Source organism: Ceratosolen solmsi, unplaced genomic scaffold, assembly GCF_000503995.2.
Source record: "Ceratosolen solmsi marchali unplaced genomic scaffold, CerSol_1.0 scaffold3, whole genome shotgun sequence".
Lineage (NCBI taxonomy): Eukaryota > Metazoa > Arthropoda > Insecta > Hymenoptera > Agaonidae > Ceratosolen > Ceratosolen solmsi.
Genome location: NW_011948428.1, coordinates 496,362 through 515,623, shown reverse-complemented (window position 1 = coordinate 515,623; position 19,262 = coordinate 496,362). Strand labels below are relative to the sequence as shown.

Genomic DNA, 19,262 nt, shown 5'->3' with positions numbered 1-19,262 from the left:
GGATACATAATTCCACGGAGTTGCGTCGTTACGATCGTAACATGGCGGCGGCATTTATCGGGGGCACGTTTACACAAATATTCTCCGCTAATAAATCAACATCAAAGCATTTGTTTCATCGCGTATCTTATGAGCGACGACGGCACTTGACCTCACCTACACCACCACTACGACAAAAGTTCGCATCAATTAGTTTAGAATTTAAGTCACCGACAAAAGAACAGCTCGCGCGCATCAGCCAAAAGTCGGCTGCCAACATCCGCTACTATCCGTATTCATAAAATTTCCTCGTGGATATCCGGCGACTTTGACAATAAAGGCGCGAAAGCGAATCCCCGAAACCGCGACCACATCCTTCGTCTTCCGAAAGAGATGTGAGCGACGCAACGTGAGTATCCCCTTACTCACTGCGGAAATCCGCATCTTTCGTTCAATGATAAGCTTGGTACTTGGCATTGCGAAACACCATCTCACAAACGCGCGCACGCGCACGCACACACACACAATATATATATATATATATATATATATATATATATATATCACACTCTTAATCACGCCGATGGGATGAATGAGCGTCGCGGGTCCTTATAATCGGCCGATGACGTCGAGAGCTCGTGAAATTTAATTTAGTATCACGAGAGTGAGCAAACTCCATTAGATTCGACAGCCACACACGATTCAACTGCGGACTGAATGCCATTCAAGCGCTTACAGAGACAACTTTTGCCTATGGCTGAGGATATTTCTGAATAGCCTGTTTTTTTCATCCCTCTCGATAAACTGTTTTTCGCAATTTTATTTTAACGCGAGCAGCTTGTTTCATAATCGCTTATCGCAACTATAGACTTTAAAAGCTTTCAAACTTTCAACACATTTGAGCACTTATTACAGGTATTTCGAGCTATCGATTCTCGAAACTGATGATTCGGCAAAGTTGGATGCATTGTCACACATATTTTTTTATAATTCCCAATCGAACGATATAATTTATAATCTATGGCAAAGTCATTTCAATCGGACAACAACTCAACAATTTAATTATTTGAATGAATCATACGTCGCCAAGTGCAATTTCAATGCAATACTCGTTAATTAAATTACTATTACAAAATATTAATCCAACGAAATTAAAGTTGAAAAATACAAAATTGCCGATGGTATATTGTTGTTTATGTCAGAGGCCTATCTCAGTAAAGCCTCTATAAATCTTAGAAATTAAGTTTTCATAAATGCAGCATAATTTATTATCGCTAAAAGAAACTTTAGAGGTAAAGTATGATACGTATAAGGTAAAATAAAAATAAAAACTAGCCAACCTACAAATTATTCTTCTACTTTGCTTGAAATTATTTCCGTAGTACATTGAAACTTTAGAGCAGACTTAAAAGACAATTAATTTTTATATTTACGTGTCTGAAGAATATATATTTATTCGTAACGAAAAGTACTCAACGTTTGTACAATCTATGTGCTCGATAAGCTTTATCACCTACTCGTAATTTTACTAAGCATATTCTTCCTCAATTTATCAATAAATATAATGAGCAAACGGAGAAAATACGGCGCGATGATTCCTCTGATCTCGTATATTTTAATTTACACGATTTTACACGAATTCACTCGATAAATCAAAAAGAAATTGCAAATTTATTGGCAATACACGTAAAAAAAATCACATTTTACCATTTTACTTACCATTAGGTTCTACATTAACTAGGTAATAACGAGTGGAGATGCACGTTTTTTTCTTTTTTTTTTTTTTTTTGTAAGCATAGCACTAAAATTTAAAAAACTTTCTAATCGCTTTGGATGTATTAAATACTAATAATGTCTAAGAAGAAGAAAAAGATTGTTGATGATTAATATGCTTTTTGTTTCTAATTATAATGTAAAATTATCACTACGTGTCCAAACAACGATTGCACGATACTTTTTTTAAAAATCAATGTCGTTAATAAATTTGTATTTTTGGACAGGAATATTGCGGGCAATGCGAAGACAAAAAAAAAAACAAAAAGCACGATAACGTAGACATTCGCACCTACACGTTATTATACAAAATCTACTGCCTCTTCGTTAACACGACGATAATATCTAAAATCTGTCAAATGACATTTCAATTTAGAAACTCATGCATTAATAAAACAAAAACAAAAACAAAAACAAAATCTTCGCTAATCTAATTTGAAAGTGGCATATACATGATGACAATGCTCTTACATTTTAAAATAAATAATCAAATATCATAAAGAAAAGTAGATTTTGCAAATTGAGACCACGAAAAGACATAATCGCCAAAAGTCGCGATATTATGATTTAGCGTGTGTATTTTTTACTAAATTCACTCACACCTCTCCATCCTGAAATTAACTGTAAAATGTAAACAAATACGGCTTCTTATGCATTTAAATAAATAGTATAGAATTATGAAAATATTATTCGTATTAGCATTACAAATACGCGTGTAGCTCGCCCCAACAATCGAAAATGATAAAACGAGCGATTTCACAGACCCCTGTTATCACCTCAAGTCAATTTAAATCGACAGTAATGGAATTACGTAGGTCGTGTCCGAAGTAACTGGCCGATAGAGAGAAAAACACAGGAAAGAAAGAAACAAGAAAAATCAGATTAACTATGCTCGCTAATCATTAGTCGAGGGATTTAAGGAAGTCTGGGGGAAGGGGGAGGGGGGAGGGGGAGTGAGGGGGAGAGTGATCGATCGGTGTAGACAGTTGTCGTTCGCGCTGTTTGTCCACCTTAAAACGTCATCGTCGTAGTTGGTAATTTTATATATAAAAACGAGGGGTGGAAGAGCTGTTAGAGGAATTCAGAGACAAGGACGAGGTTAGTAGATCGGGGCACCAATGGAGAGTAAAAATGAAATTTGAAAGTAACGCGAGGGACGGCCGCAATTTCCCAGACTTTGATGTCCGTATGAAGGAGCGTAGACTATTGTCCACGTGGCCGCGTGAAATCGGTTCCTGGGTCCGTGAGGCCCCGGGAAGGGTCTAGCGGAGAATTCTCACCTGCGGTTGCGGCCTGTCGCTGATAGTAGTCGCACTCGATGCAAACGGCTCGGGCATCCTCCTCCGCGGCCAGGAGCCCGTCCTCGAGCTCCTGCTGGGCCTGCGCCGCGACGCAGAGGTCCTTGTAGCCCTCGGGTGGGCTCAGGGTCTCGCGTTGCTGGTGCCTCCTCGACGGATTAACGAGGCTCGCCGCTCGTCTCTCCTCCTTCACCGGTGATGGCTCAACGGCGAGGACCGGCGGTGGAGGAGGCGGCGGCGGCGGATCCACGTCCTCTTCCTCCTCGTCCTCCTCGTCGTCCACGTCATCTACGTCGTCCTCCTCGTCCTCCTCGTCCTCCTCGTCGCACTCGTCCTCGGTGCCCCGCTCGCAGCCGGCCATCATTCCCCCATCGACGCCCTCACCCTCCTCGAAGCGCAAATTCAGCTCGGCGCGACATTCCTTGCAGTTACCCAGCCGTATCATCTCGTGCTCCTGGCAGCAGCAGTCGCACTCCTCCTCGTAATCCGCACAGCACTCCTCCTTTATCAGGATTATATAGTCCGCGGCGAAGAACTCGTTCATCTTCTCATTGATGACGACCCGGTTCTTCTGGCCCTTGGCCTTAACCTGGCCCGGCTTCTTCAGAAGGCTCTTGAGGACGCGTCCCGGATGGCCCCCGTCCGTCGTCTGACCGCCCTGGTCCTTCGACTCCTTGTGCACCTTCATTATCGCTCGGATTTTCAACTCAGATTTTCGCGAGCTCGATCAGGCTCGATTGGCCTTGGCCGGCAGCGTTACATCCCCTTCCTGGCCGCTTACAATGACTCGCGGGGCCTGACGATCTCCGACGGCATCGCTCGGCTATTGCCAGAGCTATCGCGATCGCTCGCGCACCTCCATCGGATTCGCCGATTCGACCTTTCCTATACTATTGCTATTTTGAAAGGACACGTGCGCGCCACTTACTCTCTTACGGGACTCTCCCGATCCTCGCTCGCTCTTCTCCGTATTACGACTTTACAGGCTCGCTGTACCTTATCTCCGCTCGCTTCCCCTTCGGCGCTATCGCGCCGAAACAAAACACGTTTCTCTTACCACCGCCTCCTCCTCGTCATCGTTCTCATCCTTCTCCCTTCCGGCCCCAAACTGCCGTCCGCACCTCCCTCCCCTCCGCTCCACCTTACCGAAACCGCCCCCTATCACCCGTAAGCCGCCACTCTCACACGCGCTTCTTCACCACCAACTCCGAGGACTTTACCCCTTTGTCTGTCACTTCGTTCGGAGCCTGCGAGAAGGCTCGAGATGATAAGACGAGGAGAATTGACGAGCTTGTCCAAGTCCTCGAGGCGCCCTTGGCTCCTTATAATAATGAGAAAGAAGCCGTGCGGACGTCGAAGCGAGGGGGAGCAGCGCGAAATCGAGAGATCAAAAGTAGCGTGGTCTAGGGATTTTCCTTGGCTCGAGGACGAGTCGATTCTCCCCCGTTGTCCTAATACTATGGCACGGCTCTCCTCTCGTTTTCATCGGCACTTCATTCGGAGTCTCCCGCTGCCTCCCGCTCTCTCTCTCTCTCTCTCTCTCTCTCTCTCTCTCTCCCCCTGGCACACACACACGCGCGCGCATCGGCTTTTTCTCCCGCGGCCAGACGTTTTTCTCCTCCGCTCGCTCCACCCTCACCACGAGCTTACCTTCCCCACCGTCGCTCTCATCCTTACCTACGCCGTGCGTCTAATCTTCCTCCCACCCCCTAACCGCCACCCCTCTCTCTCTCACTCTCTCTCTCTCTCTCTCTCTCTCACTCGCACTCACTCACTCACTCACTACCTCTCTATCCCCCTTACGCACTTGTGCAGACGCACGCGCGCGCGTGCGAAACACACAGCCACACGCTTGCAGGGTCGTTTCAGGGGATGCTTTAGTCCTCCCTCGTACCAACTCGCTCTCGGTCTTAGTCCTCTCCCTCACTCTCTCACTCTGTGTGTGTGTGCATGTGTGCGTCTCTCTCTCTCTCTCTCTCTCTCTCTATCTATTTATCTGTCTATATCGGTCTCTCTATCTCGGTTTCTCTCAGTCACTCCGGCTTCGCTTATCGATCAGCCGTACACGCAATATACAAGTCGCGCACGCTTATCCTCCTCCACGTATATGCACATGCGTGTGTGCGTGCGCGTTCACAACCAGAGAATCTTTGCGCGTCCTTACAGCCCTTGGTTTTTTTCTTTCTTCTCCGAGTCGCGTCGATGCTATCCTTTGCACTCTCAACTTCCTCGTCCGTCGCTCTCTTCCTCCCTCTCTCCCTCACCCTCTCCCCCACTCTCTCCCTCACTCTCTCTCTCTCTCTCTCTGTCTATCGAGCACGAGCAACCCCTCTGGAGTCGCTCTCTCTTTCTTACACTCTCTCTCTCTCTCTCTCTCTCTCACACACACTGAGTAACTCAATGGCTTCGTTACTTCATGCACCCTCCACAATTCGGAATGTCTTAGATCCCCCTTGGTGGAAATATTTCAACCCCTAGAAAATTGATGGTACCTTCAACCTTGGACTAGTTTCCCCAAAAACACTCGTCTTTCAAAAAATAAACCCCCGGCGTTATAACATCCGCTGCTAATAGGCTCAAAGCCCATCCGCGGCTCTCCCCTCGTCCCACAACCGCGGGCTCCAGTCCACACTTCCCTTCTGTCTTCTGCTCCACGGCAGCAGACGACGCGCGCCTCATCTACGGGAGCCACGACCTCGTGTGTTTCACGGCGATATAGAGCGGCGCGCGTCCGTGAGCGACACCGAACGACGCACAGCCGAGCCACGACTGGGACAACATCGAGATCGCCGTCGGCTGCTCAACGAGCGACGTCCCTCTCTCTCTCTCTCTCTCCCCTCCCTCCCCCTCTCTCTCTCTCTCTCTCTCTCTCTCTCCCACCTCGTTCCCGGCAACGCTCGCTGTCTCACTTTCAACGCCGACGCCGACACGGCCGCCGCTACCGTCGCCACACGGTAGTACGATATCCCACGAAGGTGCGCGCACACCTGCGCGATTGTCGGCGCTCCTTCTTTCCCGTCACACTTGCCGCTGCCCTCCAACTCTCAGCTCCGTGTAAATTGCGCCTGTGTGAGAGCCCCGAGTCCGACGGGCTCGGCTGCACACTGCCAGCGAAAATAGCTCGAGATGAGAAAGCGAATTGATAATTTTTATGTGCCGCGTTAATTTCCTATGCACTCGTCGTGCTTCTCGCTCCTCCTGCTCGCCCCCCCCCCCCGCTCACCATTGGCGCATTCGCGGCCTAAGGATACACGGGGCTGACATTAATGCGTGGCTTTCGAAAAAAAATAAAAATATCGATAACACACGTGTATGCTGGGCGCCCCTTTAATTTCGAGGGGCCCAACAAGGACCTTTAAACACGATTAATGAAAGTCCCGACGAGAGAGATAATCGGGTGCTGTTTGTTATGACCGCAATGCACCGAGCGCCAAGTCGCCTGCCCCAGCCTACTTTCAATATTTTTACGTTTTACATTGAAATGCCGGGGCTCGTGCGTTATTTCGACGAAAGTAAATGGAAGAAAATTGTCCGATTGTTTAATCGTCGACAAGGACTTGAAAGCAGTGGCAATGTATGGCCGGCAGCTTGTTGAATAGCAATTAAACGAAGGGGAATTTATCGGATTGAAAAATACTTGCCACTGGCCCATGGCAAACGAAACTATTATAATGCTTGGGAAAAGTAGAATTACAAAGCTCCGGTCTACCTGTTTCGATAGATATACGATCAAATACCTGGAGCATTGAAATTTCATTTCTGGCCAGGTCCATTGGTCAAATGAATTTCAGGATGCCGTTAGTCGATGCAGTGGATTAGGTAAAGATTAAGTAATATACTACCGGCTCGTTTAATTTATAAATGACAAGATGAATATCTATTTTTTTCTTCTTTTCTTTCTTTTTTTCGTTTTTTTTTTCGTTTTTTTTTTCGTTTTTTTTTTTCGTTTTTTTTTCCTTTTCATCGACGTCCTGTAGATAGGCACATGTCGCACGAACTCCATATTTACGACGACAAGGTAATCACTCTCGATAGCTTTAAGCAAGACAACGACCTTATGTGGGAGTTTTTCAATTAAAGAGTTTTTCACCTTTAACAGCTATTCTATCGATAAGCAAATTCCAACGATTCAATAAATTCAATAATTTCTAAATAAAGCAGACACTTTAACTTCCAAAATAATAATTTTCACTGTTCATCATAAAATCCAAAACCATAAAATCAATGGTTTGACAGTAATGATGATTCGGATATAAATTGAAAAATGGGATATTTTTTTCAACGTTGAGAATTAGAAAATATTTTATCCATAATGTTGCACAAATATATATATATATATATATATATACACATTTATTTACTTATTTAACTATTTGTTCATACTAAATATTATTGAAATAAATATTTGATAAAAAAAAAAAAAAAACTCGTTAATGATAAATAAATTTAAACAATTTGAAAATTTAAAATATAAAAATTACCAATGTTTAAGTGTATAATGAACGATTGCAATATCATATTAGACAGAATTAAAGTTTTAATCTTCTCTGCGTATCTGTAAATTTAAATTAAACGAACAACAGATTAGGAAGATTAATTTATTTTTTTTTTTTTTTTTTTTTTTTTTTTTTGCTAATTTCTTCTATATTAAAGAATATTGTAAATAAAATTTACAAACTTTTCCCCCAACATTACCAATTAATAATTTGTATAATTATCTTATATAATTATAAATGCTTTTTCCAACATTGCCTACAAAAAATATATTCCTTACAATAAATAATTAGAAAATATAAAATAATAGAAAATATGACAAAATATGACAAAATATGATTTTAATCGAACTAAATTCTGAATTTTCGCTAACATTGATATTTTGCAAAATTATATCTTTATAATAACTTAAGCTACTATAACTATACTATATATATACAAATTTATGATAAAAAAATTTGATTTTAACGATTTTCTTTGAGGAGTATATCGAATCATAACGCAGTATAAGATATTTCTCTATGACTTTATATTCCTATAATAAATTCATCAATATTTAAAATATAATTTGCCGATAGAAAGGAAAATTCAAAGCAGATGAAAGCTCATAAGCATGTTTTGCAATTCTAGTATTAGGAAAACTTGCCATCGGCCTTTGTTTTCTTACTATCTTATATCATGCACGAAAAATATAAACATATTATTAATAATTATTATTTAAATTATAAAATGAATATAATCTGTTATATTACTCAATAACTAAGGAATACTAATAACTATATATTATTTATTACTTCCTATTCACGTGTAACTGTAAAATGTCTTGTAAATAATGCTAATCAATGTCACCCTCCTGATGTAAAAACCATTTTTCTTAATACTCATATTAAGATAAGTATGAAATTTTATATTCTTTATTGAAATTATAATAAAGAAACTATCGTTAATCAAAATTATTATGATAAGCTTTTCTAATCTAATGTAAATATTGACTATAATCTAACGATATTGTCTTAGCTATGCGATAAGGTTTGCTTCTTACACGCATAATGAAAATTGTTATATTATTTTAAATATTTATCGCGCACAGTCTTAAATATATCCAATGACATTTATTCTTTTTCAACTAAAATCTTATTATTACGAGAAAAAATGCGTCTAATTTTTTTTAGCCACTTTTTCGATATTTTCTCAGAACAAAGGCTTATAACGTATGGAATAATTATTCGTTCCAAACAATTTCATTACCAATTTCCATTATTAATATAATCTTATGAACATGTCCTTAAATATGACATTAAATAATACGATAACGAAAAAACTGACGAACATAAGACATTAAAAATATATTCTTAAAATATTTTATCAATTACATAATAGTTATTATTCGTCGCCTTTTTTTTAAATTCTGTCGACAAATTTTTACGGTTTTATATTTCATTTGTCAAGGACGGCTACTTTAAACTTAAAAGTTACAAATTTAAATTATCATTTAAATATTAATTTAAGTAAATATATTTATAATTTATATAATTATAATCAATTCTCTTAATGCGATGGCATCGTTAAAAATATAATCCGTTAATAATAGCATTGAATATTAATTAGCTTTTATTAATATTAATGACGATGATGATTAAAACTGAATGGGAAAGATTTAATTTCTGTCAAATCTTTCAATTCAATATGAACATTCGTTTATTTTATATGAAGAAGTAGCTTTTTCATAAGAAGAAAGTATTTAAAGAGATTTACAGTTTAAAAGGTAGTATAACAAAAAAAATATTTATATCAATGGGTTAAGTACATAAAGGTTGTTATGCTTTTCTCTACACGGTAAACTCGGAAAATCAAATGCAAATGCTTATTACAGTTTTTCTGCAAACAAATTTTAGAAGATATATATATATATATATATATATTTATAATAATACAGCGTGAATCTATATGAATTCCAATTTATCATCGTCATTTTATGCTACAGTATAAGAATTTGCGTGTTTCAAAATCTGGACAGAACTTGTAAATCTTTAAATTCATAAATAGAAGATTAAAAGAGAAATTCAATAAATAATTAAACACGCACTTTATAAATTTTAATTGCTTTGTTTGAACAAAATCATTCGTATACACTGCAATTCTCATCTAATTCTAATCGATATGCATTATATTATTCGTTTGCAATATTTCTGTCACGTTCACTTCATATTGTTCGAGTGCATATGTATTTATCGATTACGTATGTTACATCGTCGATTTATATAATATTTAAAGACCTTTTGATTGCGCGAAAAGATAGAGTCTATTAATTTAATTGAAAGCAAGGTTGAGTTGCCCGACACGTATCATCGCTTCAAAATAAGTTCCATTTAATTCTCAAATTGATTATTATATAAATTATTACATATATTAAAAATAATACATATAATAAAAAATACAAATGATATTATATCAAGTCAGTATTTAATCAAATTTATTCGATAGATCAAAGGTAATAAAAATTATTTGACAAGCCTTTCAGAGATACATTATTTAATTGTTATTAATTATAAGATATACAGCAATGCAAATCAATACAAATCAGCCGATAAAATTACAAAGCGCATTAAACTATAAAAAATTCTTTTGTTCATAAGTTTAACACTTTCTGAAGCTAATATATATCATTTATATAATATTAGATTTTTAATATGTTATTTCCTTAATTGTCTGCTGCACATACTAAATTATTCGTTTTTTTGTTTCTTTTTTTTTTTTTTTTTTTTTTTTTTTTTTTTTTGTATTTTTGAAATTATTAATTTACTATAACTTCCTCATTTACTTGAGAAGTATATTTGTAAAGAAATTATTTATGTGTATTTATTTGCCATTCGCACTTATCGTTGTAATTATTATAATATGATTTTACGATTTATTTTTGTAAATTAAATGTAATTTTATTCTATGTATTAAAATTGTTAAAATTACAATCACTTGGAAGATACATAACACGTACTATATATTTCATAGTGATATATACATTTTATTAAATGAGTTAATCCTTAATTAAGTTGACTTTTTATTGTTGCATTATGATTTTTGCCCTAAATTAAAGTAAAATGTTAAGAGGTAGAAAAGTAAGAAAATGAAGCGAGAGAAAATAATTTGATTGTATAATATTATCAGTTTTATATATTCTATTTTGAATATTAAAAATCCCTTTAAACACGCAATTATTATTATTATTATTGTAAAATTAATTTTCAATGATATATAGTTATAGCTCATAATATTTAATGTACATATAAATATACTTCGATAAGAGAAAATAAGAGTTAAGCGATAAGTCCTAATATCCAAGCAACCAAAACCTTAATGAACTGATAAATTTACTTGTTGGGACATCCTTTTTTTTATTATTATAATAAATGAATCTAGTTTCATAATAATTAAGGATTTATGGGATTGTATAACTATTTGAACTTACGAATTAAATTACCCACAATAATTAAATATATATTATTATATTAAAATTTTTAATATCAAATTATAACAACTGTTTAATCCACTTGTCAGGCATTAATCTAATATTGATAAATGCCGAGATATTTTCATACTGAGATTCCACTATTATCGTTCTGATTTACTTATTCTCTCGGGCATTTAAAATAATAGATAGCAATGAAAGGATAGCTACTAATAAATTAACCACTTACCCAACTTTTCGAGGAGATATCGAAAAGGCGTATCTCGGAAACTAGACAAACAAGGACGAGGGTCCACTTTGTGCCAGCACTTTACGATTCACGACATCATTCGTTGGGTTAGAAATTTTTGAAAAACGTTACAGTTCCGACTAATGTCTCTTCCCAAAGGCTTGCGTACATTATTTCACAAAAATAGCTGAATTTCATGGATGAATATTGGTAAAATTTGTATAAATATGAGAATGTTATTGACGTTAAATGTTTATTTATTCATCAGTCATGGCCATTAAATCTTTTATTTTTATAATTTATTTTGAAAAGAACGATTACGAAATGCGCGTGCGAGCGCGCGCACACACACACACATCTATAACTATTTGCCTTACTTTTATATATATATATATATATATATATATAGAGAGAGAGAGAGAGAGAGAGAGAGACTAAAATTTTGCCTTCGTTAATTAAAAATTTCATTATATGACATAACCAACTTAATAAACTACATTATCTTTACATATATTTTCATATTTTTACCACGAGTTACTAATAAAATTAAATTCAAATAAAAAACTAATTTTTCATAATAATTAATGTATAATCGTTCAAACTTCACTTAATTTAATCCTGAAAAATATACGTTCTTCTCAAAGTATTATAAATAAATATTCCATTCCAATAATATTATTACTTATAATATCATTAATAATTCGTATTATAAACCTGGCATAGCGCAAATTAATTTATTTATTACTCATATTTTTTGTAAAAATTAACGCTGTTGAATATAGATAATACGAATAGAAATTCGCATAAAAAAGACGAAAAATTTTTTTTTTAATTATTAAAAATATAAATTTATAAAAAATCTTTTAAATTATAATTTAAAAAAAAAAATTATATTTTATTTGTTATGAGCAGTTAATTCAATACTTTAATAAACGAATTCTAGTCGTTTATGAAAATAAAAAATATCTGTAAGTGTCAAAATAAATTTAGAAAAAAAAAAGTTATATTTTATAAAAATTAATGTAGATTTTAATGGATAAAAATTGATTATTTTCTACGTGAAAGTGATTGATCAATATTTCTTAGCAGAAGTGCCATTTCTTCTGTTACAATTATTTTAATTCTTAGGAAAACAAAAAATTTAATTAATTCAATGGATTACTTTCAAAGAAAAAAAATTTATTAAAATTTATTAAGAAGAAAGTCTTGGAAATTGCCTTAACTTTGGGATTTATGAAAAATAATATTAACTTACAACTTGACTATACTTTTGCTTTTATGAAGTCTTCCGAATTATCTTACAATATCCACAAAATTGTGTAATAAAAAATTAAAAAATCATCTAAAAACGATTAATAATTTTAATTTACCGATTTTTCATATAATGAACTAACAACGCTCATTTGCCTAGATAATTACCACCTGAGCATTAAATGGTTCCACTACCACCGCGTTTCCGCACCATATGAAATATTTAAAGTAATTTGTCTAAAAGCTTGTTAAACGAACGAAATGAATTTTAACGATAATTTTCGTTTTAATAGACAAATTTCGAATTTAAGAGGCGAATTATCGAAAATAACGATCCAATTTTTCTGCAAATTTTATTTTTTATTTTTTTTTTTTTTTTTTGAAATTTAAGCTCTTAGTTTATACGAGAAAAAAGAAATGCATACACTTCGTGGGGTATAAAGGGGGAAAAGCGCTTATTCAAAACGTAAAAAACGAAGAGCGTAGGAGTTTTTAAAAAGACGAAGAAGATAAAGGATGCGTTTTATCGTGGCGAGTGAAAGTAGATTTGGGTAGTTTTAGAGAAAGATAAAGCGTACTTATATTTTGAATAAAAGATGACGGATTCGGAACGCAGTGCATGTTTTATACGTGACAGAAGATTACTTAATACCTTCTTCGTCTTTTTTTTACATCGGAGAACTTTGTATGAATGTAATATGATAATTCGGCTTACTCAATATTGACGAGATTACCGTTAAGAAGGACATGTCGGTTGAATTCAAAATTTCAATTGTCAATACAATAATAAACATTTAATGCTCGGCTTAAATGCCTCCCCACCACTTCATTCAAATTTTTATCTAAATACTTAGAGCGATGCAGAAATATCCGAATAGAGGTAACGTACGCCCGTACGTATCACCCTAACAATTGAGAAAGCTTATTGCTTCCTCGTCTTACAAGTAGCAGCAGTGTGCCTGATAGGGATTTTTATTGCGATGTGGTGAGAAAAGGGTAAGGAAGAAAACGCAATTAACAACATTGGATTCCTTGACGAATATAAACAAGAAAGTAAAAGAAAAAGTAAATAAGAAAAAAAAATCCAAAAACGCATCCATCGTAGAGGAACTTAATCGTGTCCAGCGCAGCTTGGGAAAAATAAGCTTGGGCAAGGGACGTCCAGATCAAGATACACGACGATTATCCTCCAATACACAGGGAAAATGTATATTCGACGAATCCCCGAGTAATAAGTACTCGAATGCATCCATGAGGTGGCGCACCCTCACGGCGACTATTCTAATCCCTCGTCTCCCTTTTTCGTCCTTTTAATTGGCGACAGAGTGCCGGCTCACGCGAGCAGTGGTGGGGACGGAAAAGCAACCAGTCCTAATTAATAGGGTAGGTGGCGTTGGGTTGGGGGTCGCAGTTGGTGTTGGGGGGGGGGGGGGGGGGGGGGGGGGGGGGGGGGGGTTGACAAGACGACGGCGGCTGAGCGGCAGAGCGGCAGGGAGGGAAGGCGGGAGGAAGAAGACACTTAACGTGTAAATACTGTAGACGCGTCTCTATTTTCACGAGCTCATCTCTTTTTTAGTGCGCAACTTATTTCACGCTGATGATATGGTTTTTTTTTTGTTTTTGTTTTTTTGGTTTTTTTTGTTTTGTTTTTGTTTTTTTTTGTTTTTGTTTTTTTGTTTTTTTTTGTTTTGTTTTTGTTTTTTTTTGTTTTTGTTTTTTTGTTTTTTTTTGTTTTGTTTTTGTTTTTTTTTGTTTTTGTTTTGTTTTTGACGAAACTCGGGCTACTCCGAGCATGCCCCAACGTTGGGGCAAAATTTTCTTGCACTGGAATGTATTTATGAGACATCCATTCATTAGATCGTAGCATTATATTATCCAGTATCTTGACTTACCCATTATCCCTCCTCGCCTACGTCTCTCCTGCCCCGACCATATGAAATCGTAAATTTACGAATTATATTTTGATGGATCGCTAATGTACGGCGTATAATATTATTTTGATGTATTAGCACATTGTTTTATGCATTACCTTGCGACTGGCTTCGATAAAAAGGGGGGAATTAAAATTCCAATTACATTTTTTACCGCCAGTCCCAATTTAATATGTACTTCCATTCTTATGGACGTGCGTGCGTGTGCGTGTGCGTGTGCGTGTGCGTGTGCGTGTGCGTGTGCGTGTGTATGTATGCATTTATTTTATTTGCCCCTAAGCAGAGTGAGTTAATCTATACGTTTTATTAGAGAAAATTTTCAGACCGATGGAAAGTTTAAAATATTTATATAAATTTTTATAATAAATAACATTTATTTTAGAGTAACTAAAAGAAAAGTCTTTTTAACGATATTACGGGTTCGGAGAGCAAATTTAAATGTATATTTAAGGAAAGAAAGTTTGTAAAATAAACAAAGACATTGTATTATCATATTACAAACGACAGTTCAGCTGTAAAGTATATTTTTCTCATTTTACGGTAAAATCGATAAGCCATGAATCCATCGACGAATACACGAGACATAAATGGAATATTGAACTGGTCGATAATGAGAATAATATGAAAAAGAGATATTTCGAGCATAAACAAATTGATGGGGCGCATTAGACGAAACATTTGGGCAGCATCCACGGAAACAACTTAATTCGCGGAAAATCACGATAATAATACCAAAGACAAATTCCATGTAAAAGTAATAAATAGGCTGTGTTTATTAGAATAGTTCGAGTGGTCGAGCCGTCAAAGGAATTTGTAAATAAGCGTCTCAAAACTGAAAAGAGCCTTAATCTGTCAAAAGCACTAGGGTCGCTCGCTATAGAAACGCATTCTTGCTTATCGACCGCTTAGTAAGAAGAGAATTGAAGAAGTGTCCGGGCGATGTCGCCACCAGTCGGTCGGCCGAGATCGGAGCAGCAGGCAAAATTCGTTCTCGTTGATCTCGTTGTTCTCGTCGTCATCGTCGTCGTCGTCGTCGTCTTGGTCGTCATCCTCGTCGTCGTTGCATCAGACAATGGCACAATGAACTTTTAATGAAAGGCGCGTGCTAAAAATAGAACGGGTCTCCTCGATTAATCAGTCGGTCGTGGCAGAGTCGCGTCTATGCCGTAATGATTTTCCATTTTCCAGCAGCGTGGTGCAACGCACACGGCGGGTTATTTTCGCAAACCTTCTTGGGTGGCCTTCGCTCGTTCGGCACTCCTGGCTTTATACGTATATCGATCGGCACGAGGAACAGAGAGAGAGAGAGAGAGAGAGAGAGAGTGAAAACGGATGGGAAAGGCACAGACGCGGGGGCGTGAGAAGGAGGGTGGAGCGGGAGGGATAGTACACGGCGTGAATAATTTCGAAAAGTGGTAAAAGTCGGGACGAACGCCGCGAGATATTAAATATTACGATTAGGGCGAGCTGATTAATCAGTGACTCGTGCCTAAAACGAGGCTCACTCCAATCAAATTATTGTATGCATAAATGTAGATGACTGTCAGTTTATTAAGCATTGTAGGTTGTGGCCTAATTAAGCAAATTTAAAGGAATTTAAGTAACGTAAAATGCGGGTATTGAATTTCTTTATGAAAATAAAATATTCCAAAATTTTTATAATTTTTTGTAAATTGTTATTTATAAGTTATTTTTAAAAATGTATAGGAAATATTCTTTTAAATAGCATATATTTTAGTAATAAAAAAATATATTTCTCCTAAAAGTAATAGAACACCAAAGAACTATCCAAGATGTAATTGTATAAATAACTTTTTTCCTCTGACATAAATATTATTATATTTTTTGAAAGAATGTGAAAACTGTTTTTTTACTTTGAGCACTGCACTTATTTACCGATTAAATATTCAAAAGTAATTTTCATCTCTTCAAACCCATCAATTTATAAATAGCTTAAGTGCAAGTCAGATAGAAAAGAAATATTTATCTAAATATAACATAACGATATATCTCAATATTTAGAGGCATTTTGTTTAAATTAATGTATAAAGGTTTTCTTGGTAAAATAAAACTGCTTTAAGTGAATTCCGGTTTTATTTTTATTGTACTTATTATAAATAATAAATATTTATTAATGAATAAAAGGAATTTCCTTTATTAATAATTCATGAATATCCAATTGAGTAAAGATATTATAGTATTGTATTTACTAATTTTTGTTTTGTTTAACATTTTAATTACATATTTTTCATACTTGTTAATTATTTACGATCCTTGCTTAATGTATTTTCAATATATGATATATTAATATGCAAATATACAACAACTTTCTTCTATATATATATATATATATATATAGAATATATATATATATATATATATTAAATATAAAAATAATATTTAAAGAAACTGAAATGTTTAAATATTTGATAAAGACATAAGTGTAATTTATCAAATACATATAAATTATATAAATATAAAATTCTTGAAGTTTTCAAATTTAAATAATCTTTTTTATTTATTGATATAATTTCATTTTCATCAAAAACATGGGAATATATAACATTTAAATATAAAATGGAAACCGATAATATTTATAATTAACTTATATTTTTGATAAATACATATATTTTATATGCAAAAAAATCGATATTTACATATTTTAACAATAAATTATTGTATAGCAAAAAGATATTTTATGTATACATCTATACATTATAAAATATAATTTTTATAAATATTATTTATAAAATTTCAGCATTTTTTACACATACTTATACACAATGGAGCAAGCTTGTTAAGGTTTTTTCTTTTTGCATAAATGACAAACTACATTATAGATTAAGGAGCAGCTAAACCTTTTATAAGTACACAATGATATATTAATGCGTGTGCAAATGTATTAAATACAATAATATTGATTATAATGTAAATAATAAATAGAGAGTAAATATTAGTTGTTTTGCTCTAAATATATTTCGTCTATTCGATCGTATTTATTACGTAGAAATATTATTTTAACTTTCTATATTTCAACAATATCTGACTGCAAAAATTAAAACTATAGATAAACATTTCATTTAGTATGACACAAAAACCCAAATCAAATAAAGATCTAAAATATTTCTAAGTAAAATATTATTTATTCCATAGATTTATGCTGCTGCGTTAATATATTAATTTCATAATTCCCAACAAAGTAATAATCATATCATTTCGCTTTCTATGAGAGATAATATTTATCCATATTACAGGTATGACGACTGACTCTTTCACTTTTTTTAGAAATCAACACAATATACATAGATACAGCGATTACGTTATTTTACGTATACAAAAAATTTACACTAACAGACGCTAGAGCGAGTAAGTCCACCAACAGCGATACTTCAGTCAGCCCGTATTCACTACTACAACCAATCGACCCCATTACTTCAAGAATTATACGAATCTTTAGATGTAAGCAAAAACAATGTGGGCTCATCTGTCGCTACAGTTCAGATGTCTAGTAATTACGGGAAGTACAGAGAGATAGTAGCAATAAGTATATTGAGAGAAAGGAGAAGCACAATGGAAGTGGACGAAGCGAGATGGATGTGATGCAGCACCCCTAATTTGAATATGGAAGTGAATTTGAATTTACTTGAGTTGATTGTAGTAAGTAAAGCAACCGTTTAAATACAGGTGGTTACGAACTTTTTTTCCTTTTTCATCTTCTTTCATTTCTCATTCGTCTTTGTCAAACATATATTTTACGTTAAAAATTTCTCTTTAATTACAACACCTATTTAACATTTCAAATTTAAACATATAGCTGAAGTTAAATATTTATATATATAATTTTTTTTTCCTTGTTAAACACATATCTAAAGCTACGACCGCGAACACACGTAAAATCTTTAAAACAAGAGTAAAGCCATTAAATAATTTAAAATAAATAACATTGAATGTTTCTAAAGCCGACTTCATCTGTTCTTCAAATTTCCACTCTCTCTCTCTCTCTCTCTCTCTCTCTCTCTCTCTCTCTCACTCACTCTCTCCACATCTCTACAATTTTATTTCACCATCGATTTTATACATGTGGTCGTAAAACGCGTAAGCGTGTGTATATTATAAGCACATTTGCATTGATAAATATTCATGCACATACACGTGGCCTTCTAGGTATGTCTATATTTTGAGACTAAAGGTATCTTGTATATAAATACAATACACACTTGCATTTACGCATGTATGTATGCGCGTGTGTGCGCATCTGTGTATGTATGTATATATATATATATATATATATATATATATATATATATATTTCTTTATTTACGTAATAATAAGAATATGTAAATAATTCTTGGATTTTCAGATTGAATATACTTTCAAGGGAATATTCGTTTGTGTACTTAATATTAAATAAATAATTTTTATATTTACTGGACTTTGTGATAGATTTGTCATTTTCTCTGTTTATCGACATGGTTTATTTATAACATTAATATTGTAGTCTTAACAATTATATAAATATAATAAATAAAATATTAATATAGGAAGTTCGGTAACTATTTTGTTTTTAAATCAAGAAGAAGATATTTTTCACTGTAATTGTAAAATTATCAACAATAATTTGAAATAAATCCTATCCGAGTAATATAATAAGAGCAAGATCTTCATTAATTGCATTTACAATTGAAATTGATTAGACTACAATTATCATGATTATAAAATTAAGGTAAGAAAAAGTCAAAAACATATTGTTAATTTGCATTTATGAATTATTTATTATATTATAAAATATATTTTGATAAATATTGTTACAAATACTAAGTGAAACAGATAAAATATTTAAT

At 34.6% G+C, this 19,262-nt stretch overlaps 1 protein-coding gene across 1 annotated transcript in view; it reads right to left on the bottom strand.

Moving 5' to 3' along the window:
• Positions 1 to 3,738, bottom strand: part of LOC105363680 (ankyrin repeat and KH domain-containing protein mask) — an 84,021-nt gene extending 80,283 nt beyond the window's left edge. The window contains exon 1 of the mRNA XM_011501430.1: positions 3,033 to 3,738. Within this exon, the coding sequence (XP_011499732.1) occupies positions 3,033 to 3,738 (706 nt within the window). The remainder of the gene's footprint in view (positions 1 to 3,032) is intronic.
• Positions 3,739 to 19,262: the final 15,524 nt, after the last annotated feature.